Source organism: Gopherus flavomarginatus, chromosome 24 (genome assembly GCF_025201925.1).
Source record: "Gopherus flavomarginatus isolate rGopFla2 chromosome 24, rGopFla2.mat.asm, whole genome shotgun sequence".
NCBI lineage: Eukaryota > Metazoa > Chordata > Testudines > Testudinidae > Gopherus > Gopherus flavomarginatus.
In genome coordinates, this window is record NC_066640.1 from 11,036,043 (window position 1) to 11,057,840 (window position 21,798).

Below are 21,798 nucleotides of genomic sequence, written 5' to 3' on the forward strand. Positions count from 1 at the left end.
CTGGTAAAGCACGCTGGGGTTGCAAGGAGCTCACGACTTTCATTTCAGAGCATCACCACCACTGCATTTCCCAGACAAGCTTGGAATGCTGGCTGCGGTCACCATAAAGAAATCAAAATAAACCCAATAGGCTTATCATGCCCCAGTCCTGCCTTCCCTCCCCTCTCCCTGGAGCATGTATGACTGAGCAGCCTGTGTCTGCACCAGGCTTAGTCAGGGCCGGACCTGCAGGCTGTCAAGTGAAGCTTGCTTAGGAATTTGGAGATGCGTCTGGTAAGGAAATGGGATGGGGGGGAGGGGAATAAGTCCTACTAACTCAGGGAGTGCATCCCAGACTCTGCCCCGGCTGGTTGCAGGATGCTAGGTCTGGGCTGGTGCTCACCAGCTTGTCAGGCACTTGGAAGGGATGCAGCTTCCTTACTGAACGTGTCCAGGCGCTGCTCAAGGTCCCCACTGAGCCTTATGCTCCTGGAGACTCTCCGAGCAGCGGCAGTGGCAGGCGACGCCCAGCAGAAGGTGCTGTTAGGATGCTGGAGAAGGGGAAGGGGAGGAAAAAAAAAAATCCCTTCACATCCCCAGCTCAGCCATCCACCGCCAGCCAGCCGCACTCTGGACAATAACACAGCTGGGGATGCTGCACGGCCACCAGCCGCTCGCCACCTCTCCCACAGCCTGCTGCCCCTGAGCGGAGAGACAGCAAGGGGGGACTCGCCCAGGGCTGGCGTTTGCCTTCCCCTCCAGAGCTTCGCCTGGATCCGCGCAGGGCTGCGAGCCAGAGGGTGAGGCAGCCAGGGGATTGCAGAGGCTGGGAAAATGGAGTAAGTACTGCTTTTCCCCTTGCCCTGGGCATGTGGTGGAGGCTATGGGGAGACCGGGTGCATCCAGCCATCTGTCTGTCTAGGTACTTATATAGCCTTCTGCACCATAGCATCTCCCCTCTCCACTAAGCCACCCTGTTCCCCCCCCTCCATCCAGCAAAGGTTGGATTCAGGGCTCATCTGCTGCTGACGCTGCCCCGGCCTCTTCTCGGGAGCTGGCCTATTGGGGCTGGCTTCCCCCTCCACCTGCATACAACCCCCCCCCCCTTTGCCCTCGTTGGTCCTGCTTGCCAAGGTGACAGCTTGGGGCTCCACGAGGCCGGGGAGCCAGGGGGCTGCATGCCGGGGGAGGTGGGGAGCGTGGCGGGGTCTTCCTCTCCGACCGTGGCCCATGGCATTTGCAGGTTGGAGAGAAGGAGCGGAAGGGCCTGTCCGACGTGTTGCCACCGGTCGGCGTGATCACGGGTGGGTGGGAGTTGACGCATGTGAGGGTGCAGACGCCCCCCCCCCCACCTCGCCTGGATATTTTTGCAGTGGCTCAGAAATCCGAGCGTGCCCTGCCTCTCTATAGTCAGGGCTCTGTGGTGTAGCAATGCTGACTTATTGTTTGCATATGGAAGCAGGGTCCAGAGAAGCAGGCTCAGGATCAGGGCCATGCTGAGTCGGGGGCTCGGCGATCCCATAGGGAGACATGGGTGCCTGCTGCAAAGAGCTTCACGTTTAGAAAGACAACAGGTGGAGGGAGGGGGGAGAAGCAGCGAGATCAGGCAACAGAGGGACTTGGCCTGGCACCGAGCGGCCCCAAATAGGCCTGGGAATTGTGCTTTCCCCCAGGACTCCAGCGGCGGCATCCCCTCGGAACCGCTGGCTCCAGGCATAATCACCTGGAAGGGGACACAGCGGGTTCGCCATGGCTCGGTGGGCTCCAGGTAACTGGCTGGAGTGGCTGGTGCCGGTGTGTTTGTTCTAACTAGCATCTCCCCTTCCCTGCCTCAGCTGCTCAGGTCTCAGCCCTGGGCAGGACGAGCGACAGGTTTTCCTGAGGCCATGGAGGATCAGTGCCCGTTCTGGCCCCTTCTGCCGTGGTTTACCGTCGGGAGCTGGCAGGCCTTGGTGAGCAGTGCCCAGCTCCCCGGTGAAATTCTGTCGGGTTCCCATCTCCTCCTGGGCAGCCCCTGCCTCAGCACTGGTGACTGACCATCTGGGGGCCAGATGCCAGGTGCTCAACAGGTCCCAGCCACCTGCTTGCCGTTTGGGTGGCTCCCGCCAGGCCTGCAGCATAAAGGGGTGTCCCCGGGCTTCCTCTGGCCGCCCTCCCTCCATTGTCAGCCTTTGATTCTCCCCTCGGAGCTATCAAAGGAACCAGGAGGTGGCTAATCTGGGTCAGTGGCTGGTGTGGGGAAAAAAGCTGGATCCTGGGGAGGCATTTGAGATGCATCTCTGAGGCCTGAACACAGATTCTCGGCAGGAGAGCTGGCTGCATGGGGAGCCCCCAGCTACTCCATTTCCAGTCTCTCCCAGCCGGAGGCCCTGTGTGGCGTGGAACTGGGGAGATGGTTGTGACAGGGGGAGCTCCCAGATTCTCCGCTCTCAGCTTTGGCTAGTATGAGGCAATGTCGGAAGCAGGACAGGTTAATTAGCTGCTGGGGGTGCTCCAAGCTACCCCAGTCTTGACACCGTCTACCAGGGGGCACCACATGCAGTGGGGCAGGAGCACTCGCTATAGGGAGTTGGCTGCGGATGTTCGCTGCAGGGAGCGGGGCCAGAGCACGATGGCAGGAGTTGATGGTGATTTTAGTCCCAGCCTCTTGGAGCAGGAGTTGCTGCAGAGAATGGTTGTGAGTGGGTGTGGGGAAGCCAAGCTGGGCTGGGGGGAGTGTGTGGACAGCCTGTAAACTCTGACACCCATCGATTCATCAGATCCCGGCCACACCCTGGCTGGGAGCATTTCCATGGCCCAGGATCTTGGCGCCAGGCCATAAGCACCTGCAGCTCCTGTTAGCTTCAATGGCTGTTAACGTTGGAGCCCCCTGTTCCGGCTGGCAGAGAAGCGTCAGCCCGCTGAGTAGCCGATGGGCTAGAAGCCCCTGTTTTCAAGGGTTGAGAACGTTGCTGTGGGCTGGATTCCTGGCTGTAGGAGGCCTCGGCAAATGCAAGCTTGGTGCTTTGGAAAACTCCTTAGCATGTCTAAAGTGGTTTCTCTTTCAGCAAGAAAAACTAGCACGTAGGCTGCAGAAACCCACCCTTGCAGACAGCACCCATTGTAGGAGGGAGCATTGTCTAGTGGGCTGGACAGCAGGCTAGGAACCTGGGTTCTATTCCCAGCTTTAGGGGGAGAGTGAGGTCTAGTGATTGGAGTAGGGGGACCTGAAATTAGGACTCCCAGGTTCTATTTTCAGCTTGATAAGGGCTGTAAGATCCAGTGGTTAGAACAGGAGACTGGGAACCAACCAGGGCTTCTGGGGCTAAGTTTCTGCCTCAGTTTCCCCACCTGTAAAATGAAGCTAATACAGTCCAGCCTTGTGGCACAGCTATGTAGATTAAGTGAGTATTATTTGTAAAGGGCTGTGAGATCCTGTGATGCTAGAGGAGGATGACAGGGATTAGAATCATAGAACTGGAAGGGACCTCGAGAGTCCAGTCCCCTGAACTCAAGGCAGGACTAAGTATTATCTAGACCATCTGTGACAGATGTTTGTCCAACTTGCTCTTAAAAATCCCCAGTGATGGAGATTCCACCACCTCCCTAGGTCATTTATTCCAGTGTTTACTATGACAGGAAGTTTTTCCTAATGTCCAACCTAAACTGCAACGTAAGCCCAGGCCGGGCTGGGGAGAGTGTGTGGACAGACTGTAAACTCTGATACGCATCAATTCCTCAGATCTCGGCCACGCCCTGGCTGAGAATGTCCTGGGAGCATTTCCATGGCCCAAGATCTTGGCACCAGGCCATAAGCACCTGCAGCTCCGGTTGGCTTTAACGCCTGTTAGCACTTCTTGTCCTATACTCAGAGGTTAAGAAGAACAATTTTTCTCCCTCCTCCTTGAAAACTGTTATCATGTCCCCTCTCAGTCTTCTCTTCTCCAGACTAAACAAACCCCATTTTTTTCAGTCTTCCCCCATAGCTCATGTTTTCTAGACCTTTAATCATTTTTGTTGCTCTTCTGTGGACTTTCTCCAATTTCTCCACATCTTTCCTGAAATGTGGCACCCGGAACTGGACACAATACTCCAGCTGAGGCCTAATCGGCGCGGAGTAGAGCAGAAGAATTACTTCTCGTGTCTTGCTTGCAACACTCCTACTAATACATCCCAGAAGGATGTTTGCTTTTTTTGCAGCAGCGTTACACTGTTGACTCATATTTAGCTTGTGATCCACTATGACCCCCAGACCTCTTTCCGCAGTGCTCCTTCCTAGGCAGTCATTTCCCATTTTGTATGTGTGCAACTGATGGTTCCTTCCTAAGTGGAGCACTTTGCATTATTCAAATTAAATTATTATTAAAACCAACCAGGCTGACTTAGTTGAGTCTTGGGAGTCAACTCGAGCATGATACGCCCGGGTGTGTGGAGGAGGCTCCTCCAGGCATTATCAGCACACGCTTAGAGAGACCCGGCCTGTCCTCACACCGCTGTAACTGCGTCGCTGACAGGCGAGTTGCTCCTGATTTGCATTGCTGTGTGTGAGAGGGGAGTCGGGCCTGCGGCAGGAAGGGAGAAATCGCCCTGCTTTTCCTGAGGCAGGAAGGATGGTGGAGTGCTTCGTTCCCTGGCTGGGGATACTGGAGAGCCGAGATCATTTCCCAGCTCTGCCACAGGCCCACTGGGTCACCATGGGCAAGTCTCTTAGCCTCTCTCTGACTCAGTTCCCCAGCTGTACAACTGGGGCAGTAGCTTTGCTCAACCTCCCAATGGCGCTGTGATCATAAATACACTACAGATTGTGAGGGGCTCAGATACTCTGATGACAGGGGTCATACAAGTGCGTTGATAGATGTGTGTCCACCCGGGGATGGCTGCCTCTGCAGGTAGATTATAAATGTACCAGCTTCTAGTATCTGAGAGGGAATGTTACAAGCGGCTGCCTGGAGATTAGTCCGTTCTTCCTGAGAGCAGGAAAGAGCAGTGGTGACTCCCGCCACCTGGTTATCAGCAGGGTTTGAACCCAGAGCCCAGACCTCTACCACATGAGCTAAACGTTCACCTCTCTCTTGGCTGGTTGCAATAGCAAGCTCTTATCCTCTGCCTGGACCAGCCTCTGAGGGACGGGACACACACTTTGCAAGCACGTTATACGGGCATTCGGCTGCTCTCCGCTTCTCCCCAGCACCCTCCTCTGGTGCTCGATCCTACTGGAAGTCAGTGGCAAAACTCCCATTGAAGCCAAGAGGAGCACAATCAGCACAACAATGAGACTGATGTTAGGATGCTCTTGCTTCCTCTCTTGCCCCCTGCCTGGTGCCAGCAGGATTCACATCAGCTGCCACGTCTTCCCCATCACTTGGTCTCTAATGGGATCTGTTTTGGTTTCCATATTGTGGGGGAGCAAATGACTGTCTTGGCCCGTCAGGTACCTGATGCGCCTTCTAAAAACCTGCACAAACTTTAGGTCAAATCTGGAAGCTCTCAACTTTGCAAAACTGCCACTGACTCCAAAGGGCACTGGGACTTGAGTAGAAATGGGGTCAGAGCTCTCGAACTGACCCACTGCAATGAAAATAGCCTGGTTGGTTTCATTTAAATTCCTAGTCAGTTTCACTCTCCGGCACTAGGACAGTGCTACAACGTGTGGGCTGCAGAGTGCACGGGGGGGGTGTGTTTGGTCTTATGGTCTCTGGATTTATTTATTTTTAATTTCATGGGCGTGTTTTCTGGTCTTTTTAAAAAGCAAAACCAAACCTAAATTTGAGGGGATGCAGTCCCCCCTCCTCCTCTGGGCAGACACTCAAAGGGCACAGAGAAGCCTGTTTCTAAGTATTGTGCCACTTTACAGGTGGATTCCCTGAAAAGCAAAGTTCCACAAAACACAGTGGTTTGGGGCGAGGCCTTTTTTTGGCTCAGAGCCATATGAGGTTTGAGCCCCGCTTCGGCCAGAGGTTCATTTTGAGTTGGAATAAACCCCCAAACTTGAAGGCAGATTCCCTTGACGCCTCCTCAGTCCATCCAACTTTGCCACAAAGCTGCCCAGACCCAACCACCCCACTGTTCCTCACAATCAGGCCCAGGTTTGACCAAGGCTCAGTCTTGTTTCACGAACCGTGGAGCACTTGGTATTGGAGCCCCAGTGCAAGGAAGCACTGAAGCATTTGAAGTCAGTTGTCACGGAGTGTGGGGGAGTCCGGCCCTGCACCCCTCTTCCTGGGACCCACAGTGACTCTCAGCCAGCCAGTAAAACAGAAGGTTTATTGGACAACAGGAACACAGGTTACAGCAGAGCTTGCAGGCACAGTCAGGACCCCTCCACCGAGTCCTTCTGGGCTTTCAGGGTGCTTGGATCCTAGCTAGGATACCCTGAATTCCGCCCACACAGCCCCAAGCCCAAACTCAAACTGCTTCCCTCCTGCCACTCCCTTCCTTTGTCCCCTTCCCGGGCAAAGGTGTTGACCTTTCCCCTCCCTTACCTAGCTCAGGTTACAGGCTCTGGCCTCGTCCATCTCCTAAAGTCCTCCCCTGCTCTCCCACTCCCCACACAGACAGTCCCTACTGCATCACATCTCTCCCCCCTTCGAGACTGAACTGAGCGGGGTCACTCTTCCCAGTGACCTGGGGAAGTTCAGGGTCCCCTCTCCGGGACAACGCATCCGCTGTCAGGTTGGCACTTCCCTTCACATGGACCACGTCCATGTCATAGTCCTGCAGGAGCAGGCTCCACCTCAGGAGCTTGGCGTTGGCTCCTTTCATCTGGTGCAGCCAGGTCAGGGGAGAGTGGTCGGTGTACACGGTGAAGTGTCGCCCAAAGAGATATGGCTCTAGCTTCTTAAGGGCCCACACCATGGCCAGGCATTCCTTCTCGATGGCCGCGTAGCTTTGTTCCCGGGGTAGCAGCTTCTTACTCAGGTACACGATGGGGTGTCTCTCCCCCTTTTCATCCTCCTGCATTAACACCGCCCCCAGTCCCGTGTCTGAGGCATCGGTGAACACCATAAAGGGTTTGTCAAAATCTGGGTTTGCCAGAACTGGGTCGCTAACCAGAGCCTCCTTCAGCGCCCGGAAAGCCTCCTGGCACTGCTCAGTCCAGATCACCTTGTCTGGCTTCCCCTTTTTGCACAGTTCAGTGATGGGGCCGGCTATGGCACTGAAGTGGGGCACGAACCTTCGATAGTACCCCGCCATCCCAATAAAGGCCTGGACCTGCTTTTTGGTTTGGGGAGCAGGCCAGTCTCTGATCACCTCCACCTTGGCTGGTTCCGGCTTCAGGCAGCCGCTCCCCACCCGATGGCCCAGGTAAGATACTTCGGCCATCCCCACCTTGCACTTCTCAGCCTTTACTGTTAACCCAGCCTTTCGGAGTCGGTCCAGGACTTGTTTAACCTGGGACACGTGGTCCTCCCAGGTCTGGCTGAAGACGCAGATGTTGTCAATATACGCCACGGCAAAACTCTCCATCCCCCTCAGTAGCTGATCCACAAGGCGCTGGAAGGTGGCCGGCGCTCCCTTGAGGCCGAAGGGCAGGGTCAAAAACTCATAGAGCCCCAGAGGGGTGATAAAGGCCGATTTCAGCCTGGCATCTGCGTCCAGCGGCACTTGCCAGTAGCCTTTGGTAAGATCCATAGTGGTGAGGTACCGTGCACCTCCCAGCTTGTCTAGGAGCTCGTCAGGCCTGGGCATAGGGTAGGCATCAGATACGGTGATGGCATTGAGCTTTCGATAGTCCACACAGAACCGGATTGACCCATCCTTCTTGGGAACCAGCACCACTGGCGAGGCCCAAGGGCTGGAAGACGGCTGGATCACCCCCAAAGCCAGCATGTCCCTGACCTCTCTTTCAAGATCCTGGGCAGTTTTACCAGTGACCCGAAAAGGGGAGCATCTTATAGGGGGGTGTGACCCCGTCTCCACCCGGTGGACAGTCAAATTAGTGCGTCCAGGCTGGTTGGAAAACAGCTGTCGGTACAGATGCAGCACCCCTCTGATCTCAGCGTGCTGGCCCGGGGTCAGTTGCTCAGAGAGGGGAATCGCCTCCAGGGGGGAACCAGCTTTTGTCCCAGGGAATAGATCCACTAAGGGGTCATCTCCCTGCCCCTCCCAATGTCCACACACGGCCAACACCACATTCCCCCTGTCATAGTATGGTTTCATCATGTTCACATGGTACACCCGACGGTGATGTGCCCGGTTTGACAGCTCCACCACATAGTTTACCTCATTCAGTTGCTTGATAACCTTGAAGGGCCCTTCCCAGGCGGCCTGGAGTTTGTTTCTCCTCACGGGGATAAGAACCATCACCTGATCCCCGGTGGCGAAGGCACGGGCCCGTGCCGTGCGGTCATACCAGACCTTCTGCCTCCTCTGGGCTCGGGCCAGATTCTCCCTGGCCAGGCCCATGAGCTCGGCCAGTCTTTCCCGGAAGGTCAGGACATACTCCACCACTGACTCTCCCTCGGGAGAGGCCTTCCCCTCCCATTCGTCCCTCATCAGATCTAGGGGCCCCCTCACCCGCCTTCCATACAACAGTTCGAAAGGTGAAAACCCGGTAGATTCCTGGGGTACCTCCCTGTACGCAAACAGCAGGTGAGGTAAGTACTTGTCCCAATCTTGCGGATGCTGGTTCATAAATGTTTTTAGCATCATCTTCAGCGTCCCGTTGAACCTTTCTACCAGCCCGTTGGACTGGGGGTGATACGCTGAGGCCCAGTTGTGCTGGACCCCACATTTCTGCCATAAGGACCGGAGCAGGGCCGACATGAAGTTGGACCCCTGGTCCGTTAAGACCTCCTTGGGGAACCCCACCCGGCTGAAAATTGTCAGCAGCGCATCTGCCACTGTGTCTGCTTCGATAGAGGACAAGGCCACCGCCTCGGGGTAGCGAGTGGCAAAATCCACCACCACCAGGATGTATTTCTTCCCTGACCGGGTCATCTTGCTGAGAGGTCCCACTATGTCCATGGCCACCTTCTGGAAAGGTTCTTCTATGATGGGTAAAGGCCTCAAAGCCGCTTTCCCCTTGTCCCGGGCCTTCCCCACCCTCTGGCAGGGGTCACAGGATTGGCAGTACTGTCGGACATGGGTAAAGACCCCAGGCCAGTAAAAGTTCTGTAGCAGCCTCTGCCTGGTGCGCCGGATTCCCTGGTGCCCTGCGAGAGGGATGTCATGGGCCAGGTACAACAGCTTGTGACGGAACTTCTGGGGAACCACCAGCTGCCTCCTGATCCCCCATGACTCTACTTCCCCTGGGGGAGCCCATTCTCGGTACAGGAACCCCTTCTCCCACAGGAACCTCTCCTTGCAACCTCTCCTCATGGTCTGTACCGCACTAAGGTCAGCCCGGTCCCTGTGCTTCCGCAAGGAGGGATCTTTCTGCAACTCGGCCTGGAACTCAGCAGCTGGGACAGGAATGGGGACCGGCTCTCTCTTGCTGGCTGGGTCTGAGGCCGCAGCCTCTCTGCACCGTGCCCCTGGGCGTTCCCCGCTCCCTGAGTTAGGGTCCTGCACCTCAGGTCGAGTACCTTCCCCGTTTTCGGGGTGCAGTGCCATTTGCCGACTCTGACTACGAGTCACGACCAGGGCACTCTGGGTGTTACTAGGCCAGTCCTCAAGGTCCCCTCCCATTAACACGTCAGTGGGCAAATATTGGTGTACCCCCACATCTTTGGGGCCCTCCTTGGCCCCCCATTTCAGGTGTACCCTTGCCACGGGTACCTTGAATGGGGTCCCGCCCACGCCCATCAGGGTCAGGTAGGTGTCGGGCACCATCCGATCTGAGGCCACCACCTCAGGCCGGGCCAGCGTCACCTCTGCGCCCGTGTCCCAGTACCCAGTGACCTTCCTCCCATCCACTTCCAGGGAAACAATGCACTCTTTCCGGAGGGGCAGCCCCGCGCCCACCCGGTAAACCAAAAACCCGGAACCGGGAGCATCCATAGGTGGTATGTTGCCAACCCCCCTTTCCTGGGAATGTAGCCCCTCCTCCGATTGGGTTTTTACCCAGTCCACCCTCTGCGGGTTGGGTCTGCTTGGTCTGTCCCTGAGCTTGGGGCACTGGGCCCGTATGTGACCTCGTTGGCCACAGCGATAGCAGCCCATATCTCGTGGGTCCCCTTGAGTGGGTCGGAGGGACCTGCCGCTGGATGTTCCCCTTTTGGGGGGGTTCTCCATAGGCCCCCTTTGGGAGGTCCCATGTTGACTCTCTCTCTGCGTTGAGGCAGGCCTGCTCCTTCGAGACTCCTCCCTGCCATCCCCTGCCCGACTGTCCACAAATTGGTCGGCCAGCTGGCCTGCATGCTGCGGGTTCTCCGGCTTCTGGTCCATCAACCACAGCCTCAGGTCGGACGGGCACTGCTCGTACAGGTGCTCCAGTATGAATAGGTCAAGCAGGTCCTCTTTAGTTTGGGCCCCAGCTGTCCACTTGCGGGCATACCCCTGCGCCCGGTTGACCAGTTGTAGGTATGTGACCTCACGGGTTTTACGCTGGCTCCGGAACTTCTTCCGGTACATCTCAGGAGTCAGCCCAAACTCGCGGAGCAGGGCCTGTTTGAACAGTTCGTAGTCCCCTGCCTCCGCCCCTTTCAGTCGGCTGTACACCTCCACGGCTGTGGAGTCCAGTAAGGGGGTGAGAACTGCGAACCTGTCTGCAGGGTCAACCCTGTGCAGCTCGCAGGCATTCTCAAAGGCCGTCAGGAAGGTATCTATGTCCTCCCCCTCCTTACGCCGGGGCAGCAAGTGCTTATCAAAGCTCTTTGTAGGCTTGGGTCCCCCCTCACTCACCGCAGCCGGAGCCTCACTGCTCCTCAGCCGGGCCAGGTCCAGCTCATGTTTACGCTGTTTCTCCTTCTCCTCCCACTCACACTGGCGCTGGTTCTCCTCATGTTTACGCTGGTTCTCCTCATGTTCACGCTGTTTCGCCTTCTCCTCCAGCTCTCGCCTCTTTAACTCGAGCTCCTCCCGTCTCAGCTCCCTTTCATATTCCAGCCGCATCCGCTCCACGGATGCCGAGCGTTGCCGGGAGGATCCCCTGCTGGGGGGTGGGCTTCGCTGGCAGGATCCCCTGCTGGCCGGGGGTGTCACGGTGCCCTCGGTATACACTGGGCTCCTCCCCGCCCTTCCTCTACGCCTAGGAAGGGGGGGTCTCGGGAAGCCCTCATCCGCCGGCTGACCACTCCCAGCGGGGACAGACACTGGTGCCTGCGCTGCATCTGCCCGGGTGCTTCCCTCAGAGACAGGGCTCCGTTCATTCTTGCAGTCTCCCTGCTCCAGCTGGGAAATCAGCTGGTCCTTGCTGAGCCTCCCTGGGTGCAGCCCCCTCTGCTTGCACAGCTCCAGCAGGTCGCACTTGCGCCGCTTGGCATACATCTTCCTGCTGGGCACTCACAGGCCGGGGTGCTCGCCGCTCCCCACGGTTTCCAGGGGGACCCCTAGTGCACCAGCCCTTCTTGAGGTCACCACCTCTCTGCCAGGGTCGAGCTGCAGACTCCTCCGCCCCTGGGACCGCTCGCTGCAATCCCCCGGGGGACCCTGTTACTGCAAAGTCCTTCTCACTGGGCACACACTCCCAGGGGTTAACCACCCCTTCGTTTTACTGCTCCCCAGTCACTTACTGCAGGAAGCGCCGTCCACGGGGTGCAGTATCTCCCACCGCTGCCACCAGTTGTCACGGAGTGTGGGGGAGTCCGGCCCTGCACCCCTCTTCCTGGGACCCACAGTGACTCTTAGCCAGCCAGTAAAACAGAAGGTTTATTGGACAACAGGAACACAGGTTACAGCAGAGCTTGCAGGCACAGTCAGGACCCCTCCACCGAGTCCTTCTGGGCTTTCAGGGTGCTTGGATCCTAGCTAGGATACCCTGAATTCCACCCACACAGCCCCAAGCCCAAACTCAAACTGCTTCCCTCCTGCCACTCCCTTCCTTTGTTCCCCTTCCCGGGCAAAGGTGTTGACCTTTCCCCTCCCTTACCTAGCTCAGGTTACAGGCTCTGGCATCGTCCATCTCCTAAAGTCCTCCCCTGCTCTCCCACTCCCCACACAGACAGTCCCTACTGCATCACATCAGTGAAATTTAGAATAATAAAATGTTGGGCTAGAAGTGACTTTCCCATTTGGATCATCAAGAGGTCATCAAATCCAGCCCCTGTGCTGAGGCAGGACCAGATAAAGCTAGACCATCCCTGACTGAGGTTCCTCCAACCTGTTCTTAAAAGCCTCCCATGACAGGGATTTCAGCCTCCCTTGGAAGCCTGTTCCAGAGCTTAGCTATCCTCAGAGTTAGATCCTAAATCTCCCTTGCTGCAGATTAAGCCCGTTATTTCTTGGTCCTACCTTCAGTGAACATGGAGCACAATTGACCCCTGTCCTCTTTAGAACAGCCCTTAACATATTGGAAGACTGTTCTCAAGTCTCCACTCCATCTTCTTTTCTCAAGACTAAACACGCCCAGTTTTGTTAACTTTCCAGCACAAGCCTAAAATTAAGCATCTGCTTAAGGGCTTTTTTCCTGAATTTGGGGTCTGGATTTGTAGCTGGGGCCTGGGGTTATTCCGGGGACTTTTAGAATGAAAGTTTCATGTAAAGTCATGGCAGCTGTCTGGGATTTGGGTCCTAGTTTATTTGAACCGCAAGTTGTCAGGCAGGGAGGGGTTGGCTGAAACGTTCCCTCACTCACTCAAAGGCCTGGAGAGCGCCTCTCAATGCTGCTTTTTCTTCCCTCCTCATGGCACCATCTCTGCTCTTAAGTAAATGGAGATTTTATTTCCCCTCCCCCAACTGCTCTGATTTGCCCCTGCTCTGCACCCACTGTGAATTCCCTTTGCCTTTCTGACCCCATCTGCATCAGTGAGTCTCATTAGAATCATATTCTCTGCACCTTCTCCACTGGTGACTCCAGAGCAGAGAGTCGTTTGTTTCATATGGGGGAGGAGGGTGTGATTTTTGCTGTTGAAGGCTTTGAAACTATGTGGGGAGGCTGTGGTTTTGCAAAGGAGCCTGGAGTTTCCTGTACCAGGATCATCCATTGGATCCACGTGGACAAACCTTTACTGAAGTCAGTGGAGCAATGAAGCTCTGGAGAAGTTGAGACCTCCAGCTGGGTCCCCATTTCGTGACCCAGGCCTGCTGAGACAGACCAACAGGTGTAGGAGTTATGCAGAGGACAGATGTGACAACTGGATGGATGGCTTCCCCGCCTGGCACACAAGTGGAGGATGGAGGAGAAGCTGTGAGGGCTGGATGGGAATCAGCAGCAGGAGATGGGCCAGCTGTGAATTGTGTTCAGATCCCCAAAGGGAGGGGGCCCAGCGGGCAGATCAGCACCTCCTGGCACAGCCCCTGTCTACCCCTGAACAGACCCGGTGGCATATTTTGCATTTTGCTCATTTCCAGCATGTTTTTATTTGAATGTCACATTTTGGCGGGTTATTTATTTAATTCATTAACCTAGGTTTTAAGAAGCTGAGTGAAACTGACACTGTCCATCTGATGTGGAGAGGGACTGATCCCACGGGGGGTCCCAGAGTCTGAGGATTTGGGTTTGGGGGGTGGGTTGATCCCAGCTCCTAACCGGAAATCTTGATCAAGCTAAAGGCTTAGCTCTTGCGGGGGAGGGGAGTGCTTTGTGTTACAGTAACACCTAGACCTCACCCCCCAAATGAGATCGGGGCTTTTGTCGTGCCAGGCATTGTGCACACCGTGGGAGACAGGCCCTGCCCCCAAGGGCTTACAGGACTCAGCTGACAACAGGTGGGAGGAGAAAGAGGCACAGGACATTGCGTGTCTCACTCCAGGTCACATAGCAGCAGAGGTATAGCTAGGAATGGAACCTGGTTCTCCTGATTCCCAGCCCGGTGCTCTGGCCCTTAGAGCACACAGCCTCTCCAGGTGCTAGCTTTGGATAACTGGGTAGGAGTTTGGACTGAAGCCACTTCTAGGGGAAGCAGTAAACCCCCGCCATGGACAAGTCCCCGTCCCTCCAAACGGAGGTTTCTCCCTAGCCCTGGGAAGTGTGTGGTTGTGGCTCGTGGCAGCAGACGGCTCACAGAAGGTTCAGAGTTCATACGCTCACCCAGGAGATGGGATGTTTCTCTGAAGCGGAGCAGCCCAAACCTCAAAGAGCTTGAAGGAGCGTAGGCTCCCCTGGGAAAGGGCTGGCACTGCCCCTTCTGGTCCTGGCGCCGGTGGGGAGTCGCCGTCTCTTTCCCTGGGGGATGGATCTGTGCGGTCAAGCTCACTGGATCTAAACTTCACCAGGGCATCAGGGAGTCCCAATCTGGGTGGTTTTGATCTGGCTTCATCTCTATCAGCTGCAGTGCCAGCCAGAAGCAAGAGCTGCCGTGGGTAGAGGGATCTAAGCTTTCTGGAACCCCAGACCAGGAAAAGCAAAACCAGGGAAAGGAACTGCAGGCAAACAATCCACTGTGGCCTCTGGTTGTGGGGGAGAGGTTCATCCCAGCCTAAGACATCCCAGAGGGGCCTCATTTTCAGAGTTTATCCTGGTTAAAGCTAACGTAAAAATTGGAAGACGTATGAAACCTCATGCTTCAGGGCATAAGCCAGTCTCTAAATACTAGGGATCAGGAAGTTTCTTGCTACTTCCACTATAGCAGTGGGCACTTGCCACTCTAGGGACTAGACAGGCCGTGGTTCTGATCCAGTGTGGCCATCCCTATGTTCAGAAGAGCTGAAATTCCAGTGGATGCCTTGAGGAGTGTGTTACGTCTAATCAGACCCAGGTGTCTCTGGTTGGGCTCCCCAACAATAAGATGCTAGGCCCAAAATCAGCACCCACATTGGTCTTAAATTCAGCCAGGGCTACCTCACTCAAAGGATGCATCCGCAATGCCGTGCCAGGGTGGGACTGCACCGTGTGTAGACATACCCAAGCTGGCATTAATGTAGTTAGCTCTGGTGCCAGACCAGCGAAACCACAGCAGCACAGGCTGTGCAAGCCCACCCCAGATCCCTTCCTGATTACTTCCCTGGCTAGCCCACACTGCCTCAGCTTCACTGCTCCAATACACAAGTCAGTGAGATTAAAACTGGCTCGGGGGGGTGGGGTGGGGGGGTGTGTGTGTGCAATACATGAGTGCACTCACTCTGTGCTACCCCGAGGGACACACCTAGTTCCCATTACCGTAGCACCAAAGCTCTTCACCTGGGAGTTGGGGCAGGGAAATGATCCCCATTGAACAGATGGGAAACTGAGGCATGGCGTGGCTAAGTGACTTGTCTGAGGTCACATGAGCTGGGCCAGAGCAGGGATCTGAACTCAGGTCTCCTATCTCCAAGGCGAGCACCCTACACTGGGCCCTCCTTAATTTCCCAGCCCGGAGTTCTTGAATGAGGTGGTGACAGGGTTAAGAGCTCGCAGCTGCAGCTCGTCTCATTCATAAACACTGTGGGTGTTTCTAGGCAGGGCCTAGCCTGAGCGAAGATCCTCTTACCAGAGAGGAGCTGGAAACCCTGGTGTGTCAAGGCCCCTGGAACCATTTGGAAACAGCTGTAATTTCCCAATCAGACTGGCTCCCAGAGCCTCTGGCATCAAATATTCAAGGACTCCATTTTCTCCTGGCACGCCCGGCCCACATCTGAGCTGGAGAATCAATCAGGCAACTCTGCTCTGCTCTGCTCTAATGCATCCTGCACTTTCAGGATCCTGGGGCCAGCTCCTCTCCCTCTCCCACCCACCGAAAGGCAGGTGCTCGGGGATCAGGGATGCTGAGCCCTTCTAGGTTGTGGTAAAGAAAAGGGAAAGCAGCAAACCAGGGAATAGCAGGAGCAGCTGATGGGAGGTAACCTGCATTTCAGAGCATCCTTCATCCCCAAGTGTCTATATAAGTAATTCCCATTGAGATGCTGCCACCTCTGGGGCAGGCAGCACAGAATGCAGCCCATTTCACAGGGGGTTCAAATGACTGTGGTATCAGGTTCATTAGTGTTTGTGCAGGGTGGAGGTTTCTTGTTGTCTGGACCCAGCTGAGGAAGAGCTGAGTTGACCCTGCTGGGATTTGAACCCACAGAGTCTGGGTGCAGAACTGCTGTTGTGAACACTAAGGGCCATGTTTCCTGGGTGCTGAGCTTGCCAGGTTTTCAGACAAGCTCCGCTCCCAGTTAGGCCCAGCTTTGGGATTTTCAAAGGACCCAAGGAAGTTAGGCTCCCCTCCCTGCACCCTGGGGGTAAACTGCACTGAGATTTGGGTGCCTCATTCCCTGAGGCTCCGTTGAAAATCTCATCCTGGGGTTTCCAAAAAGCTCAGCACCTGGCTAGCCCCCACTCGTGAATGTCTGGCCCGGAGGTGTGTGAGCAGCAGAGGCAGGGAAAGCAGCTAACAGGTTATTGATTAGATGTTTCCGCTGTGGGAATTTGTCCAGACTCCAGCAAGAGGAGCTGTTCTGGGCCCCGTCGGTAGCAGCTCTGGATTCTGCATGCTGTCCTATTTAGCTACCTATATGGTCCCCATCACCGTGGTATTTGAGCCCCTTGCAGGCATTACCAGGTTGATGTTCATCACGCCCCCGTCGGGCAAAGCAGTGCAATTGTCCCCAGTGTATAGATGGGCAGTGTGGGCCCAGAGAGACTAGGTGACTCACCCAAAGTCATACAGAGAGTGGGTAGGTGTCTCCCAAGGGCTAGGCTAGTGGCCCAAAAAACTGACCCATCCTCTTGCTCCAGCCCCAATGGGCGCTGGATATGGTGCGTTGCCGGGCGTGACAGGGCCACGGGGACGGGGGTGGGCGCTGGATACGGTGCGTTGCTGGGCACACGTGACAGGGCCACGGGAACAGGAGTGGGCGCTGGATACGGTGCGTTGCCGGGCGTGACAGGGCCACGGGGACGGGGGTGGGCGCTGGATACGGTGCGTTGCTGGGCACACGTGACAGGGCCACGGGGACGGGGGTGGGCGCTAGATATGGTATGTTGCCGGGCACACGTGACAGGGCCACGGGGATGGGGGTGGGCGCTAGATATGGTATGTTGCCGGGCACACGTGACAGGGCCACGGGGACGGGGGTGGGCGCTGGATACAGTGCATTGCCGAGCGTGATAGGGCCACGGGGATGGGGGTGGGCGCTGGATATGGTGCATTGCCGGGCGTGATAGGGCCACGGGGACAGGGGTGGACGCTGGATATGGTGCGTTGCTGGGCACACATGACAGGGCCACGGGGATGGGGGTGGGCGCTGGATACAGTGTGTTGCCAGGCACGTGTGTCTGGGCCACGGGGACAGGGATGGGTGCTGGATACGGTGCGTTGCTGGGCACACATGACAAGGCCATGGGGACGGGGGTGGGCGCTGGATAGGCTGGGCACACATGACAGGGCCATGGGGACGGGGGTGGGCGCTGGATATGGTGTGTTGCTGGGCACACGTGACAGGGCTATGGGGACGGGGGTAGGCGCTGGATATGGTGTGATGCTGGGCACACGTGACAGGGCCACGGGGATGACGGTGCTGGATAGGGTGCGTTGCCGGGCACACGTGACCGGGCCACGGGGATGGGGGTGGGTGCTGGATACGGTGCATTGCTGGGCACATGTGACAGGGCCACGGGGATAGGGGTGGGCACTGGATATGGTGCAATGCTGGGCACATGTGACAGGGCCACAGGGATGGGGGTGGACGCTGGATAGGGTGCGTTGCTGGGAACACGTGACAGGGCCACAGGGACGGGGGTGGGTGCTGGATATGGTGTGATGCTGGGCACATGTGACAGGGCCACGGGAATGGGAGAAGTTTGAAAATCTCTACATAGGGCCTGTGCGTTGGGGTGGGGCATCCTTTATTTTGACTGTGACAAACTGATCAGTGCATTAATTGGGGCCTGCTGCAGGGGCAGCGTCTCTGGGATGTTTTGCTGCTGTGTCCTAGTGGCTTTTCCATCCACTGCCTGTCCCGGAGTCTTCACCCCAACCAGCTGCCCCTGCCCCAGCTTAGCTCTTCCAGGGCTCCCTGGCCCATGGGCACTGCTCTTCCGGCCCTCCCTTCTCCCACCACATTAACTCCCAGTGAGACTTCTGCATGGAGTCCATCCACGGCCAACAGTGCCCCAGAGAGAGGTCGGGAACCCTTCTGAGTGCCCACAAAAGGAGCTTCTATGGGTCTCCAGGGTGCGGACAGTGCTGGGGGTCTGATTCCATCCCACCCCCCCAGACAGATCCATGCCCGCTGAGTCCTGTCTGTCCGCTGGAGCATAGGGAGCGATGCTGTCCACTGTTCCCCCCGCAATCCATTCTTCCAGTGCCCCAGCATGCTCCTGGGAACTAGTCCTCCTCCCGCGTCCATTTCTTCAACATTTTAACCCCCTCTGGAAAACCTTGGCTTCAGGCCCCATTTTATCTGCACTCTTGGGAGTTGGGGCTTGGAAGAACGGTCCTCTCTTGATCCATCTCTGCGCTGCGGTGAACTGGGATCTCTCCTCTTGCCTGGCCCTGCTGATTTTGATATGTTTGCTTTTGTTGTTGATTATTGTCAATTACTCGCCTCTCCACACGGCCTCCTCCCCCACACCCCCAGCTGTGCATCAAAGGCACTGGTGAGTCGGAGCAGTGCTAATCACCGCCTTGTCAAGGTGGATTTTATAGACTGCTCTGCAGACAGACCCGTTGTGTTGAAAAGCAACTGCAATTTGCTCCACCCCAGCAGCAAAAGGGGTTAGCTCTCGGCAGAGTTCGACAGCATGGGGCCAGATCCTCAGCTGGTGAAAGGCGGGGGAGCTGTATCCCCTTCCATTCTGCTAAACTGATTTACCCTAGCGGAGGATCTGGTCTATTGCATTTAAACCATCAACTGTTGCCAGGGCCCATCTACACTAGGGCGTGCAATATTGCGAATACCAGTGGAGCCAAACCAGTGTTCACAAGAAGGGGGGCTTTTGTGCAAAGTTTCCCTTTGGGAGAGCAGAACTGGCCACCAGCTCTTTTCCTGGGTACGGAGAGCAGTCGGCTGGGGCAGGGCTGGAATGCAGGGAAAGGGAGCTGGGAGAGAAATCTGAAACAGCTCTTTGCACATTTGGCCGCTACAAAGGGAAAAAGCAGAGGAAGGCAAATAAACATTATTGTTCCATGTCACGGGGAACGAGACAAAAGGTCATCGATTTTCCTTCTGAGCGTGGAAAAAAGGCATGGTCAGCATGGGTGAGAAGGCCAGGCAAGTGCAGTGTGTGTGTGTGTGTGTGTGTGTGTGTGTGTGTGTGTGTGCACGCACACACATGCAGCTGGAGACTGACTACAGGAGTGTGAGGGAATGGGGGATGGATTATGTGAGCTGGAGAGGCGGGTGAAAGTGGGGACGGGGGGCGAGATTGTGGGGATGAGGCTGCGTGGACGGGTGTGTGGGGTCAGCAGCGGGTGAGCCCGTGTTTGTACAAGGCGCGGTGGGGAGACAGAGGGGTGGGTGACACAGGGGGATGTGAATGTAGGCACTGGGTGGGACTTACGGTGGACACACGCCCTGGCCCCTGTAGCACAGCCTGGCAGTTCCCGGGCGGGCAGGCGGCTGGGTGGAGCCGTGCCCTCGTCACCGCTGGGTATATTTGTTTCCGTAGCAGACTCCTCGCTCAGCCGCAGATCCACCTGCCTCCCCTTCTGCGCATCAGCCGGGTCCCTTGGTGCCTGGTTAAGCTCTGTTACCATGACGATGTTGCCAGGGCACCCGCCTCCCAGTGGTGTAAGCTATAAATCACCAATAAGTGGCTTCCTAATGGGGAGAAGCGGGTCCACGGACACCCCCACCCCGCTGCATCTGCTCCAGTGGGGCTGATTCCAGGCCTATCAGAAGGGCTGAGATGGGGGGAGAGAGCCCAGTCCTAGAGCCCAAAGGTGATTAGTGATTTGCACAATCGTTTCCCTCCTCTCTTCCCCCGGCTCCGATTTGCCATCAAGAAAACGTCAGGAATCGGGCACTTCTTGCGGGGGGGGGGGGGAAGCGGCACAGGGACTGGCTGCCAAGGCAGACCCACGCTCCCACGTGCACCTGAGCCAGCTCCAGACGGCGCCTCCTGTTGTTCTCTTCCCCCCACTACCCAGCTACCTCCCCTCCCTGCTCAGATGCCTCTCTCCTTCCTACACTCCCCCACCCTTCCCTTCTGCTTCTCCAGCACCCCCTCTCCCTCTTCCCCCATCCGCCGCTTCCCCACCTCCCCTCTCCCCTCTTTCAGCGTCCTGCCCCATCCCCTCTCCTCCTGCTGCTTCTGCCCCAGGATGGAAAATTTCCCTAGGAATCCTATCAAATGGCGTGTCCATGGGGGACACCCTTAGCTACTGATGTGTCATCCCCATTGCCACCTCACCCTGCTGGGGACGGGACGGGGAGCTGGCAGCCAATGCATGAACGTGTCACCGGGTGTCTCTGTTTCCCCCTCTGTCAGCAGGTTGGATGGGTTTCCTGGCAGGCTGCAGGGATCTTGATGAGAAGCAGAGGCCAGGCACCACCCCTGCCCTGACACAGCACTTCCAGTAACCCACCTCTCTTATAATAAAACGGTAATTAACTTAGCCAGCCAGCAGCTGGCTGGAGAACAGAGGGCAGCCTCCCTGCTCAGCTAATTGCTTCTCCCAGCCCTTCAGCTTCTGGTCCTCCTCCTCCATGTCATGTCCACATGGGGTAGGCAAAGTCCATAGGAAGGATGTCGATGGATTTGCCTATAGCTGGATGCCCAATCTATGAGATAAGGCTGAGATGGAGACAGAGGGGTCGTCCCGTCAGGAGGGTGGTTCTGTTGGGAAGGGTGTTGGCTGGCTCTACTGTCAAACATGGCAGCTTTGGTCCATGGGGTGTGTGTGTGTGTGTGTCTGGGATCCTTCTCCCTGTTTTCCTTCACGCTCCGTGGGACTTGCTTCCCAGCTTCCCACGACACTCGGCCACGCTTGCTGTATGATGAGAATTTAGAGGATCCTAAGTGCAGGCTGCGGATGCCAGTGAACGTAGAGGTGCCAATCCTCCGTTCATCTCTGCCAGCCACAGATCCGATCCAGCCGCTCCAGCAAGCGGAAGGGAAGGGAATATCTTGGCAAGGTTTCTAATAGCGGTGGATTCTATTTTGACTGAATACATTTGGATCCAAATTAAAAATCCAGCAACTGTGAAGTTGGGGGTTGACAGTTGCCATCTTGACAGACCAGCAGGGGACTGAACTGGGAACCTTCAGAGCTAACAGCATGAGCTGTTAAGCTTGAGCTAAAATCCTCACTGGTGCTGGCACAGAGGCGCCCTGTAATACACATTCACCCAGGGGTTTCATTAACACCTTTCCTGAGCAGTAGAAAAGCTCCCAGATTCCCATTAACTTTAATTAACAAAGTTCCTAGCAACATAAAACAGCACAAAGGGGTTCTTGGTCCCTAGGGCTTCGCAACTGTCACTATCCTGCATGGGAGAGAGAACCAGGTCTGCCTGCTCCCATGTTGCAGATTCCTACTCGGATGAATGAAAGGGGAATCCCCGTGAGGTGTTAGCAGTACAGGACCTATGACACACAGCTAAGCAGTTCTGATGACATCTCCTAGAGCAGTAATTCTCAACCAGGAGTCCGTGACCCCTTGGGCAGCCACAAGTAGGTTTTAGAGGGGCCACCAAGCATGGCCGATATTAGATTTGCTGGGACCCAAGGCAGAAAGCTGAAGCCCCACTGCATGGGACTGAAGCCCAGGGTCCTGAGCCCTGCCACCAAGGGCTGAAATGGAAGCCTGAGCAACTTTGCTTTGCAGGAGGCCTCAGGCAATTGCCCTGCTTGCTTCCCCCTAACGCTGGCCCTGGCTTTTGTATGCAGAAAACAGTTATTGTGGCACAGGTGGGCTGTGGAGTTTTTATAGCATGTTGGGGGAGGGAGGCTCA

The 21,798-nt window shown here is 56.2% G+C and overlaps 1 protein-coding gene across 3 annotated transcripts in view; it reads left to right on the top strand.

The window, feature by feature from the left end:
• The first annotated feature begins 572 nt into the window (after nt 1-572).
• The window catches only part of PALM (paralemmin), a 68,606-nt gene continuing 47,380 nt past the window's right edge, over nt 573-21,798 (top strand). For 2 of the 3 annotated variants that reach the window (XM_050934148.1, XM_050934151.1), the window contains exon 1: nt 815-901. In XM_050934148.1, the coding sequence (XP_050790105.1) occupies nt 849-901 (53 nt within the window). In that variant the 5' untranslated portion in view covers nt 815-848. Of the gene's footprint in view, nt 902-21,798 lie in introns of all 3 variants that reach the window. The other variant, XM_050934150.1, reaches the window with a different exon arrangement.